The 25,210-nt window shown below is 42.0% G+C and overlaps 1 protein-coding gene across 2 annotated transcripts; it reads right to left on the minus strand.

Moving 5' to 3' along the window:
• Window positions 1-733: 733 nt before the first annotated feature.
• MTHFD2 (methylenetetrahydrofolate dehydrogenase (NADP+ dependent) 2, methenyltetrahydrofolate cyclohydrolase) lies at window positions 734-22,580 on the minus strand. Of its 2 annotated transcripts, none has more exons than XM_067704644.1 (8): window positions 22,423-22,580; window positions 7,857-8,041; window positions 6,295-6,417; window positions 5,497-5,649; window positions 4,972-5,079; window positions 3,805-3,897; window positions 3,305-3,430; window positions 734-1,980 (listed from the first exon to the last, which is right to left on the minus strand). In XM_067704644.1, exons 1-8 carry the CDS (start codon window positions 22,521-22,523, stop codon window positions 1,817-1,819), a joined length of 1,053 nt encoding a protein of 350 aa, XP_067560745.1. In that variant the 5' UTR covers window positions 22,524-22,580; the 3' UTR covers window positions 734-1,816. The 2 variants fall into 2 exon arrangements, with proteins under 2 accessions (XP_067560745.1, XP_067560746.1); XM_067704645.1 differs by lacking the exon at window positions 734-1,980 and adding an exon at window positions 2,009-2,274.
• Window positions 22,581-25,210: the final 2,630 nt, after the last annotated feature.

Consider the following 25,210-nt stretch of genomic DNA (forward strand, 5'->3'; position numbering starts at 1 on the left):
GAGCCTGTGCTCTAGAGCCCGTGCTCCACAACAAGAGAAGCCACCGCAATGAGAAGCCCACGCACTGCAATGAAGAGTAGCCCCCACTCACCACAACTAGAGAAAGCGTGCGCAGCAACGAAGACCCACTACAGCCCAAAACAAATAAATAAAATAAATAAATGTATAAGAAAAAGCATAAAGGCGGCATATGAACAAGGAGGGGGAGAAGGTCAGCTCTGCATTGCTCTCCTTCCTCTCTGCCTCAAGCTGCCTGGAACAGGAGTTGTTTCTGCCTGCATGAAAGCCAAATACCTAGCCCTTGAGCAGAATACACTGGACCTATCCTCGCTGCAAATGTGCCACAGCAAATACCTTTCAATCTGTGCAATCAAACTAATGCTTTAAACACACACACACAGACACATGAAAAAAATTTATATATATGGCGGGGGGGCTTGGCAAAGCACATCAAGAAGTCCTGTGTAAATTGAACATATGGTTTAGAAAATAATCAGAACAAGACTAACCACTTAAATGAATCTTACACGTTAAACTCCTGGCTTGGCACAACCTTTGGGGATGTAAGATTAAAAGGACTAGGCTGATTTCTCCACAGCTCTTTAAACCAATTTGTTTAAGGCATTGGATTGGGTATTACCAAATATAGGAATATTTAGGTTGATTACATCCAATGAGAAAAATTAGGTCACAACAAGATAGTAGCAGAAAGATACAGTATTTCAGAAACTCATTCTATACCAGTCAGAAGTGTTTTATTTAAAAAAACAAAATGAAGGGAAAAAGTCCTTTAATCAGAAAGTCTGATTAAATTCAGTATTAACTCAAGTTCTCAAAAATCAATCAAGAAAAGCCAACAGGTGCATCAGAGAAAAGCCGGCAGCTGTTGACAGTTTTTTGGTGGAAAAGTAAGTTGCACACTTATACAAGCTGCCCGAATGATCATTAAGCCCAAGTTATGTTTTCCAAATACAGGTTTCAAGATACACTAAAGAAACCATACAGACACCCCCAACAGTATAAAAATTTGACAGTGAAGTTTAAGGATGTAGGAAAGTCAAATATGACAACACACATGAATAATTTATAAAATAAGCCTTTCAATCCTAGAAAACTAAAATGGGGAAACCTCAGGGATGGTAACGAACATAAAACGAGAGCTAATAGCAAATGAAACAACCCCAAACATTTTCCCAATGACTAAGCTACAAAATGACAGCTTAGGAGACTATTAACATGTAGTTTTTCTTCTGGTTATCAATCAATACATATATTAAATTAGGGTAATTTTTTTTCTACTCAACTACCATCATTTCTTTCTTTTTTACCTTTTCCCTAATTTTCTCTTGCAACATTTTTCCTTTGGTTTGACCAGTTGAACTCAAAAGGTTTGGAACCTAAAGTGAGCATCAACTCATTATTGGAATAGCACTTGGGAAATGCAATCGTAGAAAAGACAAATTTGTGCAGCGTTGGTGGTATGGTGGTAAGCATAGCTGTCCTCCTAATAAAGACAAATTTTAACCGAAGTGGTTGACAAAGTTAGGCAGCCATTCTCAGTGTGACAGGGTCCCCCTGTTAATCAGTAGGTTAATGGCTTCTCTTGGCTGGATCCCATGACCCAGCACGATAGTGGCATGTTCCCTGGTGGGTAACTGCAGGGCTATGTGTGCAAACACCCACCCATTTAAGCTTACAAATAAATAGAAAGCATTGTTTTAAACCATTTAAGTAGAATAAATATTGCATTTCTATTGGCCTGGTTTTCCTCGTGAACTAGCTTGGAGTGCTGTTCATGACACAGAAGACGCAATAGTTAATTACTTGCTACTCCAAGCTCCTTAGACTTCAGTACTTCCCGCTCTTCAAGCCTCAGCACTTTTTTTGCAGCAATAATGGTATTCTTCATTAGCATTGCCACTGTCATGGGACCAACACCCCCAGGGACTGGAGTGATGTAACCGGCTTTCTTCCTGACTCCTACATAGAAATAAGACAGGCAGACTGCTTTAATTATGGCAAAGGAACTGTATGTACTTTATCATGGAAGAAGCATTCAAAGAAAAAGCAATAAAATACATAAGCATCTTCATAAGCCTCAAACTCATTTAAAAAATCACAGCTACATTACTCAAGAGTAAAGGCTTTTGAACATACTAATATAAAATAACACACATATAGGGACTTCCCGGGCAGCTCAGTGGTTAGGACTCTGCTCTTCCACTGCAGGGGACGCGGGTTCGATCCCTGGTGGGGGAACTAAGATCCCGCATTCTGTGTGGAGCGGCCAAAAATAAATAAATCAATAACACACATATAATAAGCAGAGTTGTTCAGTGAATATATCTAAATAACCTATAATTTACCAGCCATACTTTTCCTCCATATTAAATCAACTTAAAAAGAAACATCTCAGTAGGTTAACTGTATGGGAAGTGTAACTATAATAATAATAAGCATTACTTCAATTAATACCTGCCTACAATATTTTCTTAATTTTATCCTATTTATTTAACTATACTGTTTGCCCAAAGCATCAAGCAAAGTAATTTTCTGGAAAGTAAAAAGTAAGATTTTTTTTACTCCAATCTAAAGGGAAAAATACTTAGATACCTAGGCTTGGGTCTGACTGCTTTAGAAGAAACAGAAAGCTAGAAATAGGATTATTGGCATAAAATTCAGATAAAATCAGAACTGAAAGGAGAAATCTACTAGCAAATTCCAAAATTTTAGCAATTTGGCTCTGTCCCATACTTTTAACATGTCAGGTCTGTGATCTCTCCTCCCAGTATGAAAATGAGAAATCTGTAACACTTTTTAGGAGACTCAATAGTTTAGGAATATCACTTCATTAAATTTTCAGACTTGTTAAAAGTTTTGAAGTTGTTTTAATTATAAAATAGACCTAAGCGGAAAAAAACAAAACAATTCTCTGAAAACTCTTTATCTGTTCTCCATAATTTGATGATACAAACACCTAAAATAATTCTAGAATGACTGTAATTGTTAAAAAGATTTTTCTTAATTAATTCTCATGGAAAACATTTTAAATGGTATTACCAAGGTAACATACCTTTAAAAGTTAAAATAGTCTGCCCTAAGTGTCCAATAACGATAGTATTTATTGACTTTTATATTTTTAAAAAATTATACCATTTACCTTCAAAATCCACATCTCATGGAAAGCATTTTAAATGGTATTACCAAGGTAACATAACTTTAAAAGTTAAAATAGTCTGCCCTAAATGTCCAATAACGATAGTATTTATTGACTTTTATATTTAAAAAAAATTATACCATTTACCTTCAAAATCCACATCTCCAACCAACTTGGGTTTAGCAGTTATGGGATCTTGAATTCTGTTTATTCCCACATCAATGACAGCTGCTCCTTCCTTAATCATATCTGCTGTGATCAGATTTGGAATGCCTAGAGATGGAGATAGGAATGATAGGTTTAGAAGATTCTTAGATAAGATTCTTATCTACTTTCAATTTCAAGAGACCTGGAAGAACGAATTAGCTTGTTTTACAAAAACCTATAACAACTATTAACAAAGGAAACATTTAAACTTCATATAGTAAACAGGCTGTAGAAAAAACATTCATCCATCAAATCTATAATGGAATGCCAAAAATCAGTATTCCAACCACGACTCTCTCCTCATGTTTGTAAGCAGCTCACATTATCAATCCTAGGGGAATAATGAATGGAACGGCAGTGCAGCAGGCAAATTCGAAGATGAGAGTCCCATCTTCACCCTCTGAGGAGACGTGCTCCCGCCCCTTCCCTGGTGCTCTTACCTGCAGCAGAGACCACAATATCTGCAAGAGCCGTATGTTTCTTCAGCTGCTCCTTGGGAGTATATCGATGAGATATTGTGACAGTGGCATCACCTATGAGTTAAAAAATATTTCCGAATCAAAGCTGGGATTGGATGAGATCTCAACTAGGCAAAACATGCCAGAAATTCAACATCTCTGAAAAAATAATTGACAGTTCCTGTGCCATACTTTCTGGGCAGCCACTTGTCCTTTTTTAAAAGAAACAAATACTCAGGGCTTCCCTGGTGGCGCAGTGGTTGAGAGTCCGCCTGCCGATGCAGGGGACACGGGTTCGTGCCTTCGGTCCGGGAAGATCCCACATGCCGCAGGGCGGCTGGGCCCGTGAGCCATGGCCGCTGAGCCTCCGCGTCCAGAGCCTGTGCTCCGCAACGGGAGAGGCCACAGCAGTGAGAGGCCCGCGTACCGCAAAAAAAACCCAAACAAACAAACAAAAAACCAAATACTCAATTTCTTGTAACTTTTACCTGTTAGTTCTAGCTCCACCCTTTGGAGTCATACATCTTTAGATTTATTCCTTATCCTATTTAACAGTCTTTCTAAACAAAATATCACTAGGATTACTCAAGGATTTTTCTTAAACGTGTGCTGAAAGATACCTGGAAATATTTAGTTTTGACATTATTTCTGATATAATCATGTATAGTCATATTATGATAATCACATTAACTCTGATTTGAAGCTTTTTCTCAAATAGAACTTGACACAATGATGACACATTACAGTAATATCAATTCAATCCTTTGCATTGGTCTAAGATTTTTTTTCTACCAAATGGCACAGAACAGGACACTAACTTTGAATAAGTTCTACATCTTAGCTCCAACTATCAAAGCCATAACTGGAAATTCTAATTGTCTACAACCATGCTTATACTCAAAACTCAAATTTCTGAGGCATATCTATCTCTGAACTAGTTCCATACTAGTGAATATAAATGAACTTTCAAGTGACACTGAATACAGCTTCTCCTACAAAGATTACTCCCCAAGCACCTATTAACAAAATTACAACAAAAACAAAGTTTAACAAAGTTAACACTTCCAAACATCCACAGGGCAGTCTCTCAAGCGTTTCTTGTCTCTCGTAAGGGAGAAGAGGACTCATCCCTGGGAGTAAAACCCTTACCTCCGGGACGTTCGTGCGCCCCATCCGTGTGCAGCAGCACTGCAATGGGCATTCCAACGTTTTTTGACCTTCCAGCCACAAGCACGTTCTTCCCCAGGGTTGGAATACCTATGAAAAATAAATAATTTGCATTTAAGATAGTGCCTAATTATCTTAGAAAGAGCACCTAAGGAAAAGGAAGGCTGATGGCCTAGGATGTGACTCTAATTGTGATAATGAAGGAATTCACTAAGCTTATTGCCTCATCAGTCAACTGGACTGTCACTCGCTACACAGAGCAAAAGCTAAAAGGAAACATTTTATAAGCTGCAAAATGTTATGAGTGTGCACAGTCACCACTATTAAAGCTTAAGTTTCCCTCAGAAGTTTCTGGATTAAACAGCAAAAACAGTTGTAGGCAACTGCTAAAGGAGTTAGGCTCTGGGGAGCAGGACTAGAGGCTGTGGGGTGGGAGTTTCCACTCTTTGCATGAATTTTTACCATTTGTAAGTACTGCCTTGATAATACTGAGACGGATATACCTACCAGTTCGCTTAATTATTTCCCACACACCCCATGGAGTAGCTGGTAACATGGAATTCTGGTCCAAACACATTCGCCCTACGTTAATTACATGAAAGCCATCAACATCTTTGTCTGGAGAAACAGCATTGCAGATCTTTCTTTCATCAATGTGCTCTGAAAAAGAAATCAGAGCGGTGGTCTTAAGTCACTGTTACGTAGTTAGCACTGCTTGACTCCAGCTTACCTGGTTTGCCACAAAAACCTATTCCGCTTTTACAGCTCGCCCCCATGACTTATTTCTTCATCTGCATATAAGGAACACACATCGAGCAAAGCCAAATGCCAAGATCAAAGCCAGTGTCCTGTTGTACAACTGCTTCCTTCCACGGTCCTTTGCTTTAAGACCTCAATACCAAATCAAGGAGTAATTGGTATTCTGAGTAGGTCTGTCCCATATCTAATAACATACTCTCTCTCTTGAGTTTACCTCCACTTTATATCAAATCCACACAAGGGACCAGTTGTATAAAGTAAACAAGACTCTCCATTCCTCAGATATCATTTAAAATATTTATTTATTTGGCTGCACCGCGTCTTAGTTGCAGCATGCGGGATCTTCCTTGCAGCATGCGCGATCTTTAGTTGCAGCATGCGGGATCTTTGTTGCGGCATGCGGGATCTTTGTTGCGGCATGCGGGATCTAGTTCCCTGACCAGGGATCGAACCCAGGTCCCCTGCATTGGGAGCACAGAGCCTTACTCCCTGGACCACCAGGGAAATCCCCAGAAATCATTTTACATGGTGGTGTCCAAATCTCACCTGGAAGAGGCAGCTGAACAAGGAGGCCATCTACGTTATCATCATTATTTAGTTTATTGATTAAATTCAACAGTTCTTCCTCTGAAACTGAAGCTGGTTTCACAATTGTCTCACTGTTGATTCCTATAAGAAAATTTCAAGGTAAGAAAAAAAGACGCATTTATTGAGACAATGCTACGTTGTCTGCCATGCTACCAGCGAGGCTTTTTATCATCACACCCACCCTGGTAGCTGGAAAGCTTGAATCGGCTCACAAGTAAACTTAAGTAACTTCCCAAATACAAACACTAAAGAATACTAGCTTGATAATTTATTTTCTTTTCTTTTTTAACATCTTTATTGGAGTATAATTGCTTTACAATGGTGTGTTAGTTTCTGCTTTATAACAAAGTGAATCAGCTATACATATACATATATCCCCATATCTCTTCCCTCTTGCGTCTCCCTCCCTCCCACCCTCCCTATCCCACCCCTCTAGGTGGTCACAAACCACCTAGCTGATCTCCCTGTGTTATGCGGCTGCTTCCCACTAGCTATCGGTTTTACGTTTGGTAGTGTATATATGTCCATGCCACTCTCTCGCTTTGTCCCAGCTTACCCTTCCCCCTAGCTTGATACTGTCTATATATCATACTACATAATCCTCATCAACCTCATTTTATAGACAAGGCTCAGTGAAATTGAAACACAAGCTGGCTGGTGACAATCTTTCCAGTTCCAAAGTCCATGTTCTTTCCACTGTATCACACTACCTCCCATCCCAATGTCTTAGAAAGCCATGGCTTACTATTTTCTAGAGGTTCTAAAGGTCTTTCAATGAAAAGGGCAGGAGGCTTCATTCCTCAGTGATAAAGAACAGAGTATACCAAGGGCTCACAGTCCAGTAACACTGGCCAGACACGCCAGTGGTTTTACAGCCCTTCAGAAGGGCAGGCACACAGTTCTCAGACCACTGACCCACAAATAACGGCAACGGCACAGCTGAGCCTACCCACCTCTGGTCTGCGGCCACACAGAGTCTGCAGTATAGCGAGATCTAGAACACAAACCTCCCATCACTCAGACCTGTGCCTTCTGCACTCAAATCTCCAACCACTTCTAAACTGCTGATTTAATTGGCTTTGGAACCAACTGGTGGAGAAATCAAAGGCTGTTTCAAAGAAGTCAGAGTCATTTCCTTCAAATCCATGACTGTGTTCTACGCCACATCATTGAGGTCTCCTCAACCAAATGCTCAAACACCTCATTCAGACTCATTATTGCTCAAGGAAAGCAGATGTAAACTGTGTTCAAGGTCACCTATCAAATGTTAGACTAGAACAGAATTTAGATTACATTCCAGAAGACACCAAGAATACCAACCATACTCCTGCTGTCCTAGTCTATAAGCCTCCCCAATAGACAGCCTGATTTCTTTATGACAAATATTTGGATACAGTTCAATCACATTAGCCTCCTCTGCCTGGGTTTTCTAATCGGAAAAAGGAATCATAAAGTGCAGTAGAGTTTGCCTCAGATAAGTCTCAATGTAACAGCAGTCGGGGTCTGAGAGTGACACATACCCACATCGGCAGCTGCTCTGGTTTTGTTGAGGACATAGGAGTGACTTGCAGGATTCTCACCAACCAGGACGACACTCAGGTGCGGCCGTCTGTGGCCTGACGCCACCCACTCTTCCACCTCCTGCCGCACTTCCTGCTTGATCTGCTCAGCAAGTTTCCTTCCCGAAATGACAACAGCTTCATTTCTGCAGAAGGCGATAGAATCACAAAAACAAATAGCTTGAATCCTTGTAAAGAGTAAAGGTCAGGCTACAAAAGTGTTATTAAATACCCAAAACTTCAGGAGGTGGGGGAGGGGGAATTGGAAGGTGGTCAAAAGGCATGGTGGGCCCTCCTATCTGCAGGTTCTGCATTTGAGAATTCATCAACCATGGGTCGAAAATATTGGCAAAAAAAATTCCAAAAAGTTCCAAAAAGCAAAACTTGAATTTGCCCTGCACCTGGCAACTATTTACATTGTATTTACACTATTAACACAGCATTTACATGGTATTAGGTATAAATAACCTAGAGATGATTTAAAGTATATTGGGAGGAGAGGTTATATACAAATACTATGCCATTTTATATAAGGGACTTGATCATCTGGGAATTTTGGTATCCTGGGGGTTCCTGGAACTAAACCCCTTCAGATACTGAGGGATGACTGTACAAACTTCTAGTTATAAGATGAATAAGTACTAGGGATGTCATGTACGTCCTACATTCCCAGTTAGTGAATTGGCTTTTAATTTATACGTGCGTTTAAATATATAAATTATGCTATGCAGTTAAACCAATAAGCAATATGCTAGACAAACCTCAAATACCTACCACTCCCTACAACCACTCCTGGAAAAGACTTTCCTGATGAAGAACAGGGATTGGAAGGGGGACTAAGGCGATTCCATCTCATAGGTGGCAGTGTGCTCTACCCCGAGACCCCAGTGCCCCATCCACAGCTGACACACCAGGAGTAAGTATCTGACGCCAAGAATAACAATTTCTAGGCTGGCCAGTGGTCTGGCTGGTGCAAAAGTTTATTCACCGGGAGCGGTGGTAGTGAACTGGACCAGTAAACGCTCCTCTCTGAACTACATTCACACGCTAGAACCACAGGGATGAGAAACTGCTTGTTGGGGGTGAGACAATGAGAAAACTCAGACCTAGAAGAACCTTCAGTTCCCAAAAACATATTCAAATCTCTGAAAGCCTATCTCTCCCCAATAAGAATTAGTAAGAACAATAAGAACAGCTCTTCCTGGGTTCCAACATGTAAGATTCCTCGTTTTCTTATTTCCACATATATGCTTAAAGTTCCCATTATTTAAAGTAGGACAAGCATCTATTCCTTAAGAAAAAACACGCTGGGGACTTCCCTGGTGGTGCAGTGGTTAAGAATCTGCCTGCCAGTGCAGGGGACACGGGTTCTAGCCCTGATCCAGGAAGATCCTACATGCCACGGAGCAACTAAGCCCATGCGCCACAACTACTGAGCCTGCGCTCTAGAGCCCGCAAGCCACAAGTACTGAAGCCCGCGCGCCTAGAGCCCGTGCTCCGCAGCAAGAGAAGCCACTGCAATAAGAAGCCCACGCACAGCAACTAGAGAGAAAGCCCATGTGCAGCAACGAAGACCCAAAGCAGCCAAAAATTAATTAATTAATTAAATCTAAAAAAAAAGAAAAAGAAAAAACACCTCACTGAAAACAAGACTTTCCCGTTAGATCTTTGTCCCCAGTGTCATAAGGAATGCTCCAACCTCAACACCAATGAAGACTACAATTGTTTGAAACACTGAAACAATCTATTTCCCCTTACAGCACATATTTAATTCTCAGGGATAACATCAAGGTACTGGATATCTTGTATGGTCAGATATAATTAATTCTCAAGGCCACTGTTAATTAAAAACTTTAAAGCTTTAATGGTCTAAGCCTTCAATGCCTGCTTTTCAGTTGCACTGTGATTAAATATCTACTTTAAACCAAATCTCAATGTCTTAGATATAATGCAGTAATTTTATATCTAAACCTTATATTAAACATTAATTTGTATTTGCATCTTTTGAAGTATTGAGAAGATATCACACAGACACCCCTGAGCAGAAGTGTGCATAAGCACTTCTCTTGTGGGGGTCCCAGGCAGACTTTATCAACCCCTCAGCGGAGGTAGTGGGTGAGCACCTTTCTCAGCAGGCTTACAAATCTCTCTTAGGAAGCATCATGGCTGTACACCTTCCCTCCTGTCCTGGATTTCTCTTATTATCCTCCTTCTCTCCTGACTTCTTGGACTGTCTACTGATCCTTGAGCCTCCCAGCTGCCTTTGCCAGCACGTTGGGTGTTGCCTCCTTTACTTCTGTGGAGAGGTAAGCCCTCCTCAACATCAAAAGGACCATATCCTGAGGGGAGCTGTTACCTTGTATTGTTATCACTGCCTTGTGGCCCTTCAGTCCTACCCTTCTATTTGTTTTTCTTTTGTTTAATTGATAAAGTTAATCCATTTAGTTGGCTCAGGGCCTAGGTCTCCTCCCTCCCTCTCTGAAGGATTTAGGCCCTGGGACTCTGGTTGCTTTTTCTCCCACTGGCTTTTGTTCCTTTCCTTGACTAATCCAAAGGGCCTACTCAGGCTCACCAACCAGGCAGATTTCGGGTGCTCACAGGGACCCCACTGTTGACACTAGGAGAATGTCAGGACAAATAACTACCACCTGGCCGGTATCCATCAGACTCCCATCTTATCAGGACATCCCAATAAAAAAATGGGGGCAACTACAAGCATCGCGAAGGACTCGCTGCTAGGATGTGTTACCGAGTCCAAGCTCGCCCTGCCCGCTGCACGACAGGCCAAAAGATGGGAGATGAGGTATTGAGACAAGGAATACGACTTTATTCGGAAAGCCGGCAAACCAAGAAGATGGCAGACTAAAGTCTCAAAATAACCATCTTACCGTGGTTTGGATGCCAGTTTCTTTTATAGCACAGAGAAGGGAAGGAGATGAGGAAATAAAGTAAAAAGGCCATAAGTTCTGCAAATATCACCTGGAATGGCCAGTCTCGGGGAGGGGACGTGTTAATTTCTTCTTTCTTGTAGCCATCCACAAGTGGAACAGGGTCTGGATGTTTCCCTGAACAAAGGCACTTTGGTTTAACATTCAGGCAGAGGGGCAGGGTTCCCCAAGGCAGGCCATTATGTATAGACAGTATCCTTTTAGTGAAAAAAGCAGCAGAAAGCAAAGGTTAAAGTAAAAGAAACAGGACTTCCCTGGTGGCACAGTGGTTAAGAATCTGCCTGCCAATGCAGGGGACATGGGTTTGAGCCCTGGTCCGGGAAGATCCCACATGCCGCGGAGCAACTAAGCCAGTGCACCACAACTGCTGAGCCTGCGCTCTAGAGCCCTGAGCCACAACTACTGAGCCCGCGCGCCTAGAGCCCTTGCTATGCAACAAGAGAAGCCACTGCAATGAGAAGCCCACGCACTGCAACGATGAGTAGCCCCTGCTCTAGCCCCTGCTCGCCGCAACTAGACAAAGCCCATACGCAGCAACAAAGACCCAATGCAGCCAAAAATAAAAGTAAAAATAAACATCAAATAAATAAATAAAAAGATAAAGTAAATGAAACAGATCCAACATGTAGTCTGATTTGGCTCTCCCTGCTACAGATGCATATTAACTAACTGGGGAAAATTTAGACAGGACGGTTTAAGAAAAAAATTAATTTTCTTTTGCAATACTGTATGGTCCCAGTACAAACTAGGGGACGAAGTGATCTGGCCAAAAAAAAATTGGGTCATTGAATTACAATACCACCTTGCAACTGGACCTATTTTGTAAAAGGAAAGGTAAATGGGGGGAAGTCCCATACATCCAAATGTTCATGACTCTATTCCATAATCCAGGTCTAAAGAACTGCCGGGTGTACCTGGCTCACACCCCTTTCAAAGTGCCTTCTTCACAGGAGCCAAATGTTTTAGATGATCTCTTTATGAGTCCACCTCCCCGAGAGGTCTACCGTGAACTCCTATCTCCCCCAATTGTGAGGGGGGACAGTCTTCCAGACCATTTACCCCTGATGCCGCATCCGAGGAGCTGGAGACACCAGACCCCCATAAATCAGCTCATGGATTTGGCCTTTGGAGTATTTAACAATAGAGAGGCAAAAAGGATTCAGGGACAACAGCAAAAAGCAGAGCAATTGGCAGCAGCCCTAACCACTGCACCACCTCAGGGTTACCATTCCTTGCGAAGACCCATGGTGAGGACGGGATCCAGGAATGCTGGATCAGAGTCACTATCTTGCCAAAAAGCATCTGTTTTAAGTGTGAATGAGAGGGTCACTGGAAGCAGAACTGCTCCCAGTCCCGAAGGGGACTCGGAGCTCCCAAAGCAATGATGGCCAAGAGGATCGAAGACTGATGGGGCCTGGGACCCTCCCTGGCTCCCAAAGGACACCTGGTCATTTCTCCGGAGAAGCCTCGGGTAACCTTTGACATGGAAGGTAGGAAAGTTATTTTCTTATTAGATACCTGGGCCGCCTACTCTGTGGTGACTGATTTCCCTGGACCCTTGTCCTCCACAAGCTGTATAATAACAGGGATTGATGGAAAGCCCCAAACCAGTGATTCACTCCTCCCCTCAACTGCTTGCTAGGAAATTTTACCTTTGCACAGCAGTTTCTGCTCATGCCTGAGTGCTCCCTCCCCTTGTTGGCAAGGGACTTGCTCACTAAATTCCCGACAATAATCCAAGCTGGAGATCCTCACAGAGATAGCACCCACCAAGAAAAACAATTGCTCTTGGTCAGAGGAATCTACCTCAGTCCCAGCGAGAGGAGATCTCCATTCCACTCCATCTAAGCTTTTAAACTATGGGCTGTTAAACTAGTTCATAGTTCTAGAACTAAAGGTTGCTTTCTTCTGCATTCCCCTGCACCCCAGTATCTCTTTGCCTTTGACTGGACAGATCCAGACACTGAAATGCCATGAATGCCTCCACTCTGTGTGCTTATAAAATTCAAGCTGAGGGTGCTTACATGGTAGGAATGGAATGGACCAAAAAAAAAGAAAAAAACGTGGGCTAGAAATTGTCCAGCTACCTTTAAAAATGCGATCACGTGAGGCCGTAGGCAAGCCGCCTCAGATCAAAGGCCTGACTGAGGGCCATAATTTAAAAATTTCTTAAACCCAGGGAGGATGACCAAAAGTGTTTGTAAATAGAGTACCAAAATGGGAGGCCACTGGTCTGACTAAGCTAACCATACCTGATAGAAATTTGGCAGAAGGACTTCTCCCCTAAGCTAAATGAGGAAAGTAAAACATACCTCAACATAGGTAAATGTATAGCAGTCCTTCAATATCATTGAGGTAGCCGCCCAATTCTTTAAAAAAAAAAACACCTGTCCTAATTTTACAAATGTAGTCTTTACAGGACCAGAGATGTAGCTCCAAAAAACAAATCCAAAACTCACAATCCTTTTACCACTCCCCAAACCTTCCCTATTTATCTGAAGAGGCTTGTAAGTATTAAACAAAGGGGAAACAAAGGAGGAACTTACCTGTGCCTTTGAGATGCAAATATCCTACCTGTTTTTTTCCAGGAACCCTTATCTCTGCCATCTTTTTAAAATGCAAATTTTGAAAAAGGGGGTAAATAATTTGGAACTTGTCATGGACAAATAAAAATCTTAAGTATCGGGCTTCCCTGGTGGCGCAGTGGTTGAGAGTCTGCCTGCTGATGCAGGGGACATGGGTTCGTGCGCCGGTCAGGGAAGATCCCACATGCCACGGAGCGGGCTCGCTGAGCCTATGCTCTGCAATGGGAGAGGCCACAACAGTGAGAGGCCCACGTACTGCAAAAAAAAAAAAAAAATCTTAAGTATCTTTTCCATAAATATTAGTAAAAAGGGTTTAGCCATCTAGACAAGTGAGCTTGATTTGTTCCACCTGCCAGAAACCCAATTTTAATCCAACCTCCTTTATAGACTGATGCTGTACGTGACTCTTGGCTAAAATTTTGGAATGGGAACTATGAGGCTTCTGTGTTTGTTTGTATGTTTGTATGTATCTATGTGTGTGCTGTAGCTGTATGGTATTGCCAAAAATTAATTCATAAAAGAGCTCTATTTAGTTGACTTAAAGAAAATCAAGTGCTTATACAAATACTTAGAAATAGAAAGTAATCTGGCCAGAATGAACTTCAGGTTCATGTTATCTGTAAAATACTCAGTACTAAACTGATATCTGGTATTGAAGGTAGCTTAAGCTTGTTGGTTTGATTAATATAGACATGTCTTTAGAGTCATCAATGTTAAGTATAATACTTCTGTTGTGGGCTTCCCTGGTGGTGCAGTGGTTAAGAATTCGCCTGCCAATGCAGGGGACACGGGTTTGAGCCCTGCTCTGGGAAGATCCCACATGCTGCAGAGCAGCCAAGCCTGTGTGCCACAACTACTGAGTCTGTGCTCTAGAGCCCGTGAGACACAACTACGGAGCCCGCGTGTCACAACTACAAAGCCCGCGCGCCTAGAGCCCGTGCTCCACAACAAGAGAAGCCACGGCAGTGAGAAGCCTGCGCACCGCAACGAAGAGTAGTCCCCACTCACCGCAACTAGAGAAGGCCCGAGAGCAGCAACGAAGACCCAACACAGCCAAAAATAAATAAATAAAAAATACATAATTAAAAAAAAAACTTACTTAAAGAAAGAATACTTCTGTTCTACCTAGATTTACTAGACCTTATTATATGTATTGCAAATTTGTTAGCAAATTTAGTTATGGGAGTAACTCAATGAGGAAAAAACTTATAAGGAAGGTAAGATATGTGTTTTCAGTAAAAGAACGTGTGAGGAATGAAAAAATACTGAAAAGTTATGCCGTTTTTGATAACAGATTGTGTGAGTTTCTTTGCCTTTAATCTGTATTCGCTTTTGAGATCTCTTGACACTTCGGTTAAGAAATAAGTATTGTCTCATAGTGACCAATGATTTTATTTGATCAAGTGTTTTAAAACTTTTTGACAAACTTCCCAAATGTCAAATTTTAATTAAAGTTCTTTTGACTTTCAACTAACTTTGGGGTGTTTTAGAGGGCCCCTGAGGCATCTCAGAGAGAAATATTTAACTAGTATTATTTAGTATGTTAAGTTACATAGACAGCATTATCACAAGAGCAATAAAACTATTTAAAAAATACTGTATGGATGAATGTTATTAATAGAGACATTCTAAAAATTATGTAAAGGTTCTAAAATTTGGATATGTCCTGGTATAATGCTATAGTTCTAGTTGTTATCTTAAAATGTTCTATGTCACAACAGTAACCAAGCTTCTTTATCAATTACACTGTAATCAGGTATTTAACCTTTTAAGTCTTTTGTCATTTATAGACAGTTACTATTGTACTCTGATGCTGTTCCAAAAGAGCTTCATCTTCAAGAAGATTCATAGGGAGGCTACAGAAGCAGTTCCACATCAAGATGATGGCTATGCAATGATTCCAGCTCATGTCAACTTAAAACAAGAAGCCGTCCTGCTCCTGGGGCCCCTAGATCAGGCATCCAGAGATTTTTCACTCCCTGACAGGCAGGGTTGATGCCCCTACTCAGCCCTGAAGCAGCTACAGATGACAGACCATTGCCCCTCTGCTTCCCATAAGATTATGGGAGTAAAATCTCTGAGGGGGGAATGAGACAGGAAGGGGGCAGGGCACAACCTTTTAAAGAATGACATGGGGCTTCCCTGGTGGCACAGTGGTTGAGAGTCTGCCTGCCGATGCTAGGGGACACAGGTTCATGCCCCGGTCCGGGAAGATCCCACATGCCACGGAGCGGCTTGGCCCGTGAGCCATGGCCGCTGAGCCTGTGTATCTGGAGCCTGTGCTCTGCAACGGGAGAGGCCACAACAGTGAGAGGCCCGCGTACAGGAAAAAAAAAAAAGAATGACATAGCCCAAGGACATGACATAAATTGGTTAGAACAAGCTAGGTCCAAGATGGTGGACAAGTTGTCTTCCACCAAACCTTGAGCCTCAGTATATGGTCATTGTAACACATCAGTGCACTAAATGACACACCCATATGACAGTTCCAAGGCCGACAATAAGAGGTAAAAAAATGGGCAGTGGCTCAATTCCTGGAAATCCCCACCCATTCCCCCAAATAGGTGGAATACTCCTTCCACTCATCAACCTATGATTACCCACCCCTATAAAAACTGACAACCCCATACCCTGGTGCCTCTTGCCTTCTGAGATGGCCCACCCTCTGTCTAGTGAGTGTGTTTCTCCCTGAATAAACCTTCTTTCACTTAAAAAAAAAAAAGAAGAAGAAGATATCACAATTTTATAGCAAACCAAATGCATTTACCCGATTTTACATGATAATTCTAGCAGAGCACAAAATATATAAGAGCATTTCATATATACTCATGATATATTAAAGAACTGAAAACATGTTAATATTTACAAATCCAATCCAGATTTAGGGTTGAGGATGACTTCTTTAAAAGGGCTTCACTGCTGTCACTGTTTGCAGATGACATGATACTATACATAGAGAATCCTAAAGATGCTACCAGAAAACTACTAGAGCTAATCAATGAATTTGGTAAGGTAGCACGATACAAAATTAATGCACAGAAATCTCTTGCATTCCTATACACTAATGATAAAAAATCTGAAAATGAAATTAAGAAAACACTCCCATTTACCATTGCAACAAAAAGAATAAAATATCTAGGAATAAACCTACCTAAGGACACAAAAGACCTGTATGCAGAAAATTATAAGACACTGATGAAAGAAATTAAAGATGATACAAATAGATGGAGAGGTATACCATGTTCTTGGATTGGAAGAATCAACATTGTGAAAATGACTATACTACCCAAAGCAATCTACAGATTCAATGCAATCCCTATCAAACTACCACTGGCATTTTTCACAGAACTAGAACAAAAAATTTCACAATTTGTATGGAAACACAAAACACCCCGAATAGCCAAAGCAATCTTGAGAAGGAAAAACGGAGCTGGAGGAATCAGGCTCCCTGACTTCAGACTATACTACAAAGCTACAGTAATCAAGACAGTATGGTACTGGCACAAAAACAGAAGTATAGATCAAGGGAACAGGATAGAAAGCCCAGACATAAACCCACATACATATGGTCACCTTATCTTTGATAAAGGAGGCAAGAATATACAGTGGAGAAAGACAGCCTCTTCAATAAGTGGTGCTGGGAAAACTGGACAGCTACATGTAAAAGAATGAAATTAGAACACTCCCTAACACCATACACAAAAATAAACTCAAAATGGATTAAAGACCTAAATGTAAAGTCAGACACTATCAAACTCTTAGAGGAAAACCTAGGCAGAACACTCTCTGACATAAATCACAGCAAGATCCTTTTTGACCCACCTCCTAGAGAAATGGAAATAAAAACAAAACTAAACAAATGGGACCTAATGAAATTTAAAAGCTTTTGCACAGCAAAGAAACAAGACAAAAGACATAAAGACAGAAAGACAAAAAGACAACCCTCAGAATGGGAGAAAATATTTGCAAATGAAGCAACTGACAAAGAATTAATCTCCAAAATTTACAAGCAGCTCATGCAGCTCAATAACAAAAAAACAAACAACCCAATCCAAAAATGGGCAGAAGACCTAAATAGACATTTCTCCAAAGAAGATATAGATTGCCAACAAACACATGAAAGAATGCTCAATATCATTAATCATTAGAGAAATGCAAATCAAAACTACAATGAGATATCTCACACCAGTCAGAATGGCCATCATCAAAAAATCTACAAACAATAAATGCTGGAGAGGGTGTGGAGAAAAGGGGACCCTCTTGCACTGTTGGTGGGAATGTAAATTGATACAGCCACTATGGAGAACAGTATGGAGGTTCCTTAAAAACTAAAAATAGAACTACCATATGACCCAGCAATTCCACTAATGGGCATATACCCTGAGAAAACCATAATTCAAAAAGAGGCACATACCAAAATGTTCATTGCAGCTCTATTTACAATAGCCAGGACATGGAAGCAACCTAAGTGTCCATCAACAGATGAATGGATAAAGAAGATGTGGCACATATATACAATGAAATATTACTCAGCCGTAAAAAGAAATGAAATTGAGTTATTTGTAGTGAGGTGGATGGACATAGAGTCTGTCATACAGAGTGAAGTAAGTCAGAAAGAGAAAAACAGATACCGTATGCTAACACATATATGTGGAATCTAAAAAAAAAATAAAAGTGGTCATGAAGAACCTAGGAGCAAGACGGGAATAAAGACACAGACCTACTAGAGAAAAGACTTGAGGATACGGGGAGAGGGAAGGGTAAGCTGGGACAAAGTGAGAGAGCGGCATGGACACATGTACACTACCAAACGTAAAATAGCTAGCTAGTGGGAAGCAGCCGCATAGCACAGGGAGATCAGCTCGGTGCTTTTGACCACATAGAGGGGTGGCATAGGGAGGGTGGGAGGGAGGGAGATGCAAGAGGGAAGAGATATGGGGACATATGTATATGTATAACTTATTCACTTTGTTATAAAGCAGAAACTCACCCACCATTGTAAAGCAATTATACTCCAATAAAGATGTTAAAAAAAAAGATAACTGTAATAAAATCTTAAAAAAATATAAAATAAAATAAAAGGGCTTTGCTGATACAAATACCCCGGCAACATTCTTTTTTTTTTCTTTTTTCTGTACACGGGCCTCTCACTGTTGTGACCTCTCCCGTTGCGGAGCACAGGCTTCGGATGCGCAGGCTCAGCGGCCATGGCTCACGGGCCCAACCGCTCCGCGGCACGTGGGATCTTCCCAGACCGGGGCATGAACCCGTGTCCCCTGCATCGGCAGGCGGACTCTCAACCACTGCGCCACCAGGGAAGCCCAACATTCTTGAATTATAGTAATACCTGCCCTGTGCCAGAAATAGATTCCCAACCCTGGAATAGAATAGAGTGAAAGATTACTTTAAAAGTGCTTAGGACAGTCATTTATATTGAATGAAATAACAAATAAAGTGCCAGGATATGGGGACTTCCCTGGCAGTCCAGTGGTTAAGACTCCGAGCTTCCAATGCAGAGGGCAGGAGTTCGATCCCTGGTTGGGGAACTAAGATCCCACGTGTCACGTGGCATGGCCAAAAATAGAAAATAAATAAATAAAGTGCCAGGCATATATATTCACTAAAAATTAATATCTAATTCTGTTGGCTAAATTTATACACACACACATCCTTAATATACAATAGATATATTTATCTATTTATACACTCATAAGGATAGCTTTATGAAAATAATCAGTGAATAGGACTTAGATTGCACTTCATTAAAAAGCTCATTTAAAAAAATGTTTTTTAAGTTCCTTTTGAAAGCAGTAAACTTAGAGAAAATGGTAGCAGCACATTTGGGCTAAGCATGATATAATAAAGTTAAGGACACAGGGTTCTGGGAGAATCCATTGTTCCAAGTTCCAAAGGCAACTTCTGGATGTTATGCCAATTTGCTTAAAAAGAAAGAAAGAAAGAAAGAAATCAAAGAGTAACAAGAACCAAAACAAAGGCACAAAGCAACGAGTATCTTTTACAACATAACTGTGTTTTAGCCCTCGCCTGCATACCACAACTCTGCCAAATGTGAAACACAGTCCTGAGAGGGAGTCATTACCTAATTTCCCAACAGTTTTTTTTTTTTGCCAATGGGCAGATAAAGTTACTGCTACCCCAAAATAAATGGAAATGGAAACTGAGATCAGTCCCAAGGGGAATCCAAAATTTATTAACCATATTAGCTAACACATTTAGAAGTGCTTTCACAGATGTTTTTAGAAAAATTTCCAATAAAATTATGCATCAACAGACTAGAAAGAAGAGGACTATCTAAATAAAATTAAAAACTGAAATCCAAGTCAGTAGCATCTTCACTTTCCTTCTAATTCAATAGTTTACAGTACTGTAATTGTCCATGAAAAATTAATATCAGGTGCATTTTATAATTCATGATCAACTTATTGTGGAAAGAGTTCTGTTATCTACTAATTAATGGAACCAGTAATGAGTGAACAAAGACACAAAGGGGGATGGATCTAACATCTCTGAAACAGGAGATATTTTGCTTAGAGTTTTACATATATTACTCTCAGTTACCTTGGGACTATTATAAGCATGTTATACAGAACAAGAGACTGAGGACAGTAGAAAAAAAATTAAAACACAAACTTCTGCCTCCAAAGTCCATTTTTTCCTTTACCTCATTGTCGCCTAAACTACAGTACTATCTCTCTAACCATGAAAACTCTCACACTACCCCCCCCATAAAAAGGAATATATGCAGACCCATATTTTTTTTTCATTTCTGTTCAATTTTATTTTATTTTAACATCTTTATTAGAGCATAATTGCTTTACAATAGTGTCAGTTTCTGCTTTATAACAAAGTGAATCAGTTATACGTATACATATGTCCCCATCTCTTCCCTCTTGCATCTCCCTCCCACCCTCCCTATCCCACCCCTCTAGGTGGTCACAAAGCACCGAGCTGATCTCCCTGTGCTATGCGGCTGCTTCCCACTAGCTAGCTATTTTACATTTGGTAGTGTATATATGTCCATGCCACTCTCTCACTTTGTCCCAGCTTACCCTTCCCTCTCCCCGTATCCTCAAGTCCATTCTCTAGCAGGTCTGCATCTTTATTCCCGTCTTGCCCTTAGACCCATATTTTTTAAAGGATGTTTTAATTTTACCAGCTAGCAGTAATCAAAGCAATACATTAGAACCCTGAATACCAAATGTACTTATTGCCTTCAGAGACGTGGAAACCTACATTTCATTCAGAAAAGGAAGTGAAAGGAGGGCATTTTTTGTGTGTGTTTTATAAATTTATTTATTTTGTTTATTTATTTTTGGCTGCATTGGGTTTTTGTTGCTGCGCGCGGGTTTTCTCTAGTTGCGACGAGCAGGGGCTACTCTTCATTGCAGAGCCTGGGCTTCTCATTGCGGTGGCTTCTCTTCTTGCAGAGCACAGGTTCTAGGCGCATGGGCTTCAGTAGTTGTGGCTCGTGGGCTCAGTAGTTGTGACTCGCAGGCTCTAGAGCGCAGGCTCAGTAGTTGTGGCGCACGGGCTTAGTTGCTCCGCGGCACGTGGGATCCCCCCGGGCCAGGGCTTGAGCCCGTGTCCCCCTCATTGGCAGGTAGCTTCTTAATCACTGCACCACCAGGGAAGCCCCAAAAGCAGGGCATTTGTTACTGGAGAGTGTGAGCAAACTGTTCCAGTTCTTTAGGTAAGGAATTGGAGTATTTTTATAAATCTCTTCAATCATGAAAGCACATGTGGCCAGAACTCAGGAAGGGAGGAAGAGGGAAGAGAACAGACAGTAATGAAAGATGGGGCTGGAAAGGCAGGTCAGGGTCAGACTAAGAAAATCCTTAAATGTCCCCTCTGAAGTCTTCTTTCAAGAACGCATTAATCCCCATTCTGTGCTCCAACAGCACCTTGGAAACGTCTCTAATAGCATTTTTACACTGATTGGAAATTACATTTTCTGCCACATGTACGTGTTCTGCCTCTTGACAAGTATGGAAGTTCCACTAAAGAAAATCGCTTTTACCATCTCTGAATTCGCACAGCCTAGCACAGTGCCTGGATAAAGGGGCTGCTGTTTCAAGGCTTAGGTCTCTGCAGTGTAAAGGCTCTAAAGATTGACGGGAAAGAGGGTGCATAGCTTAAAGGAACGAAATCACAGCTCTCCCTCCACCGCCCCCCCCCCAGAAAAAGATTCTTCAACCTAGGTTTAGAATAGGAATTTGAGGTCCAAAAAAATCAGGAAATATTTATTACCTCCCTAAGAAAACGCAAACAGAGCTTTCCCTCTTCTCTTCCCGGGCGTTTACCACCTCAATTTACTCGGTCTGGCACTGACCGACTCCGGGTGGGCTGCAGTCAAAGTCCTGGTGACCACAACACATTTATTCCCTTAGGAGGGAAAGGGGCAGCTTGTAGAGCAGCGCGAGCCACACCCACGACCGGGAGAAGGAGGGAAGTGCTGGTACCCGGCGAGCAAGGCTCCGCCCTAACCCCCACCGCCGCTAGGGTCCCGGGAAGGCTCACTGAAGGCTGCTCACTCACAACTCTTCCCCACGCTCGCCAAAACATCTCCTCTGCTTTCCCGCTCTTGGTATCAGGGCTAAGGGCGGCCGGCAGGCCCTGGCCGGTGACCTCCGTATGCTCCCAGGTAAGTCGCTGAGTCGCAGGGCCCGCCAGCACCTCCGCTCCACACCGTGGGCCCCGTTCAGCCGGCGGACTGGCCTTGAGACAGGACGACGCCCGGAGCCTGCAGGAGGCCGGCTCCTCCGAAAGGCGGGCTCTCGATTTCAGCCCACACAACCGAACGAACGCCCTGGTGGTAGGCTGCGGCCACTCTGGGATGCCACGTCGCCCCGCCACACCCTTCTCGGTGGCCACCACCTCCCGGGACGGAGATGCTCATGAAGGGAGTCCCCGGGCGGGCCCCGCGCTCGGTTCCCCTCGGATTTCCGCGCTAACCCAGCCCCCCGACCCTCTTACCGAACTGCGGAGAGGTGGAAGGGGCGATGGTGGAGGCGGCAGCTCTGCGCCGGCCGGAGCAGCCGGATGGCCAAAGTGGATAAGAGGCACATTGCAGCCATGGCCAGCGCCGGGAGGCAAACGCGCGCGGGCCCTGCAGTTATACCGCTGCCGCGTGGCAGGCCCCGCCTCCTGCCGGCACCCATTGGTCCCTGCGGCTCTCCACTTGCAGTCTGTTGGGCCGCTGGAGCTGAAGGAACCGATCGGTTGTCTTCCTTCAAACGTAGAGAAGCCCAGTAAAGCCATGCTGGTGATTGGAGCAAAAAGCGCCAAGAGCGGGGCCCTGGATGGTTCCGAAGGCTCGATAGCTTGCCGAGACTGGCTGAGGAAGGCAAGCCCCTGCCAAACGTTGTCACGGAAGCCTGGCCAACGCGTTCATTCACTGCCCAAATATCTGAGTGCCTACTGTGTGCCAGGCGCTTTAAGAGTGGATAAAAAGATAGGCAGATGGAATAGCAACTAATAAATGTAGAAGAATGATGCAGTTAGAAAACGACTATTTGGCAAAATCATAGTAAAAACTGATTGAGAATCATCAATGGATGTCAAAACAACTGAGTGAAGTTGGATGAGGACCAAGTTATTTACATATAGGGTTGCCAGATCTTGCAATAAAAATACAAGATGCCCAGTTAAATTTGGATTGGGAGGAGGGGTCATACTTTACTAAAAAGGTATTCGTCTGTTACCTGAAATTCAAATTAAACTGGGCTACCTGTATTTTATCTGACTGGCTGCCCTATTTGCATAGTCTCAAAGTATCTCTCCCACAGAGTATTTTTTTAATAGCAAAGGGGGGGACTTCCCTAGTGGCACAGTGGTTAAAACACTCTGCTCCCAATGCAGGGGGCTGGGGTTTGATCCCTGATCAGGGAACTAGATCCTACATGCATGCCACAAGTAAGAATTCAAATACCACAACAGTGGAGCCGGCGAGCCGCAACTGAGGAGCCCGCCGGGTGCAACCAAATTAAAAAAAAAAAAAAAAAAGATAGCAAAGGGAGAAAATGGTACATTTACAGTGGAGAAACCTGACAGTCATCACCTTAAACAAGTGATCAAAATTAACACCAGTAATAGGACAAAAACACATTATATGCCCTCAGATATGACGCATTGAGGAAGACACACCACTTCATAAATCTTAGCAAGTCTAAATATTGAATAAAGTGATTTTCCTAAACCATTGAATTCCCTAAAATTGTTACAGATTTCTTATTTACACAGTGAGAGGAGAGATCATAGACCTGGAATGTTAAAACAGTCCAGGAAAAAGGCACATTCCTGAAATTTTGCAATGTACTAGTAGATCTAATCACAAGGAAATATCAGACAAGTCAAGACTAAGAGATGTTCTACAAGAAAAGCAGCCTGTACTCTTCAAAAATGTCAAAGTCATGAAAGACAAAGAATGAGGAACTTTTCTAGATCAAAGGAGCCTGGGCATGACAATTCAATGTAATATGTGATCCCAGACACACACCCCCAATTATTTTCTTTCTTTTTCCTTCATTCTTCTTCTTTTTCTGTCTCTTTTTTGCTATAAAGGACATTATAGGACAACTGGCAAAATGATAATAAAGTCTGTAGATCAGTTAATAGCATTGTATCAATTTAAATTTCCTATAGCTAATCATATTGTGATTATGTAAGAGAATGTACTTGCTGTTAGAGATAAAGGGACATCATATCTACAACTTACTTTCAAATGGTTAAAAAATATATATATATAGGTTTTGTTAGGGCTGCAATAAAATACCACAGACTGGATGGCTTAAAAAAATTATTATATCTATATGAGATGATGGCTGTTTGCTTAACTTATTGTGATGATCATTTCTTGATGTATGTAAGTCAAATCATTATGCTGTACACCTTAAAATTATACAGGGCTCTATGTCAATTATATATCAGTAAAATTGGTAGAAAAAAACCAAAATTAATTTTCTTGCAGTTCCGGAGGCTGGAAGTACAAGATCAAGGTGTTGGCGGGTTTGCCCTCTCTTGAGGCCTTTCTCCCTGACTTGCAGGTGGCTGCCTTCTCACTGTCCTCACATGGTCTTTCATCTGTGGGAGCACCCCTCTGGCACCTCTCTCTGTATGTCTTAATCTCCTCTTCTCATAAGGACACCAGTCAGATTTAATTAGAACCCACCGTGACCACCTCATTTTAACTTTATTGCCTTTTTAAAGGCTCTATTTCCAAACACAGTCACAGTCTAAGGTACTGAGGGTTAGGGCTTCTACATATGAATTTTGGGGGCAGTGACACAATTCAGTCCATAAAGATGTATATACAAAAAGAGAAGCTAATAAAGCATATAGTGAATATAGCATATTAACAACTGGGGAGTTGGGCGAAGAGTACGTAAGCATTCCTTGAACTTTTCCTGCAACCTTTCTGTGTGTCTGAAATTATTTCAAAAAAAATTTTTAAATCAGATTTCTTCCCTCCTGGGGTTTGAGGGAAAGGTAGACATACAGTGATCAGGAGAAGAGACTAAGAAAAAGACTGTGGTGCTGAGAACCCTCCAGACAGTAGGTGTGAAAGGTTGTACAGCTCAGAGCGTGCCCTCAGGTTATATGCCTGAGTGTGATAACTCGCAGAATCTATCCCCAGCAAGCCCTGGTGAGGAGGACCTTACAGTTACTTGGACCTTGCAGCAGTGGCTTTGAAGAGGGAAAGGAACCAGACATGCCCAGATTTTAGGATACACAACCCTCTCACCACTCTGCAAAATTTTGGAAA

This window comes from Pseudorca crassidens, chromosome 14 (genome assembly GCF_039906515.1).
Source record: "Pseudorca crassidens isolate mPseCra1 chromosome 14, mPseCra1.hap1, whole genome shotgun sequence".
Lineage (NCBI taxonomy): Eukaryota > Metazoa > Chordata > Mammalia > Artiodactyla > Delphinidae > Pseudorca > Pseudorca crassidens.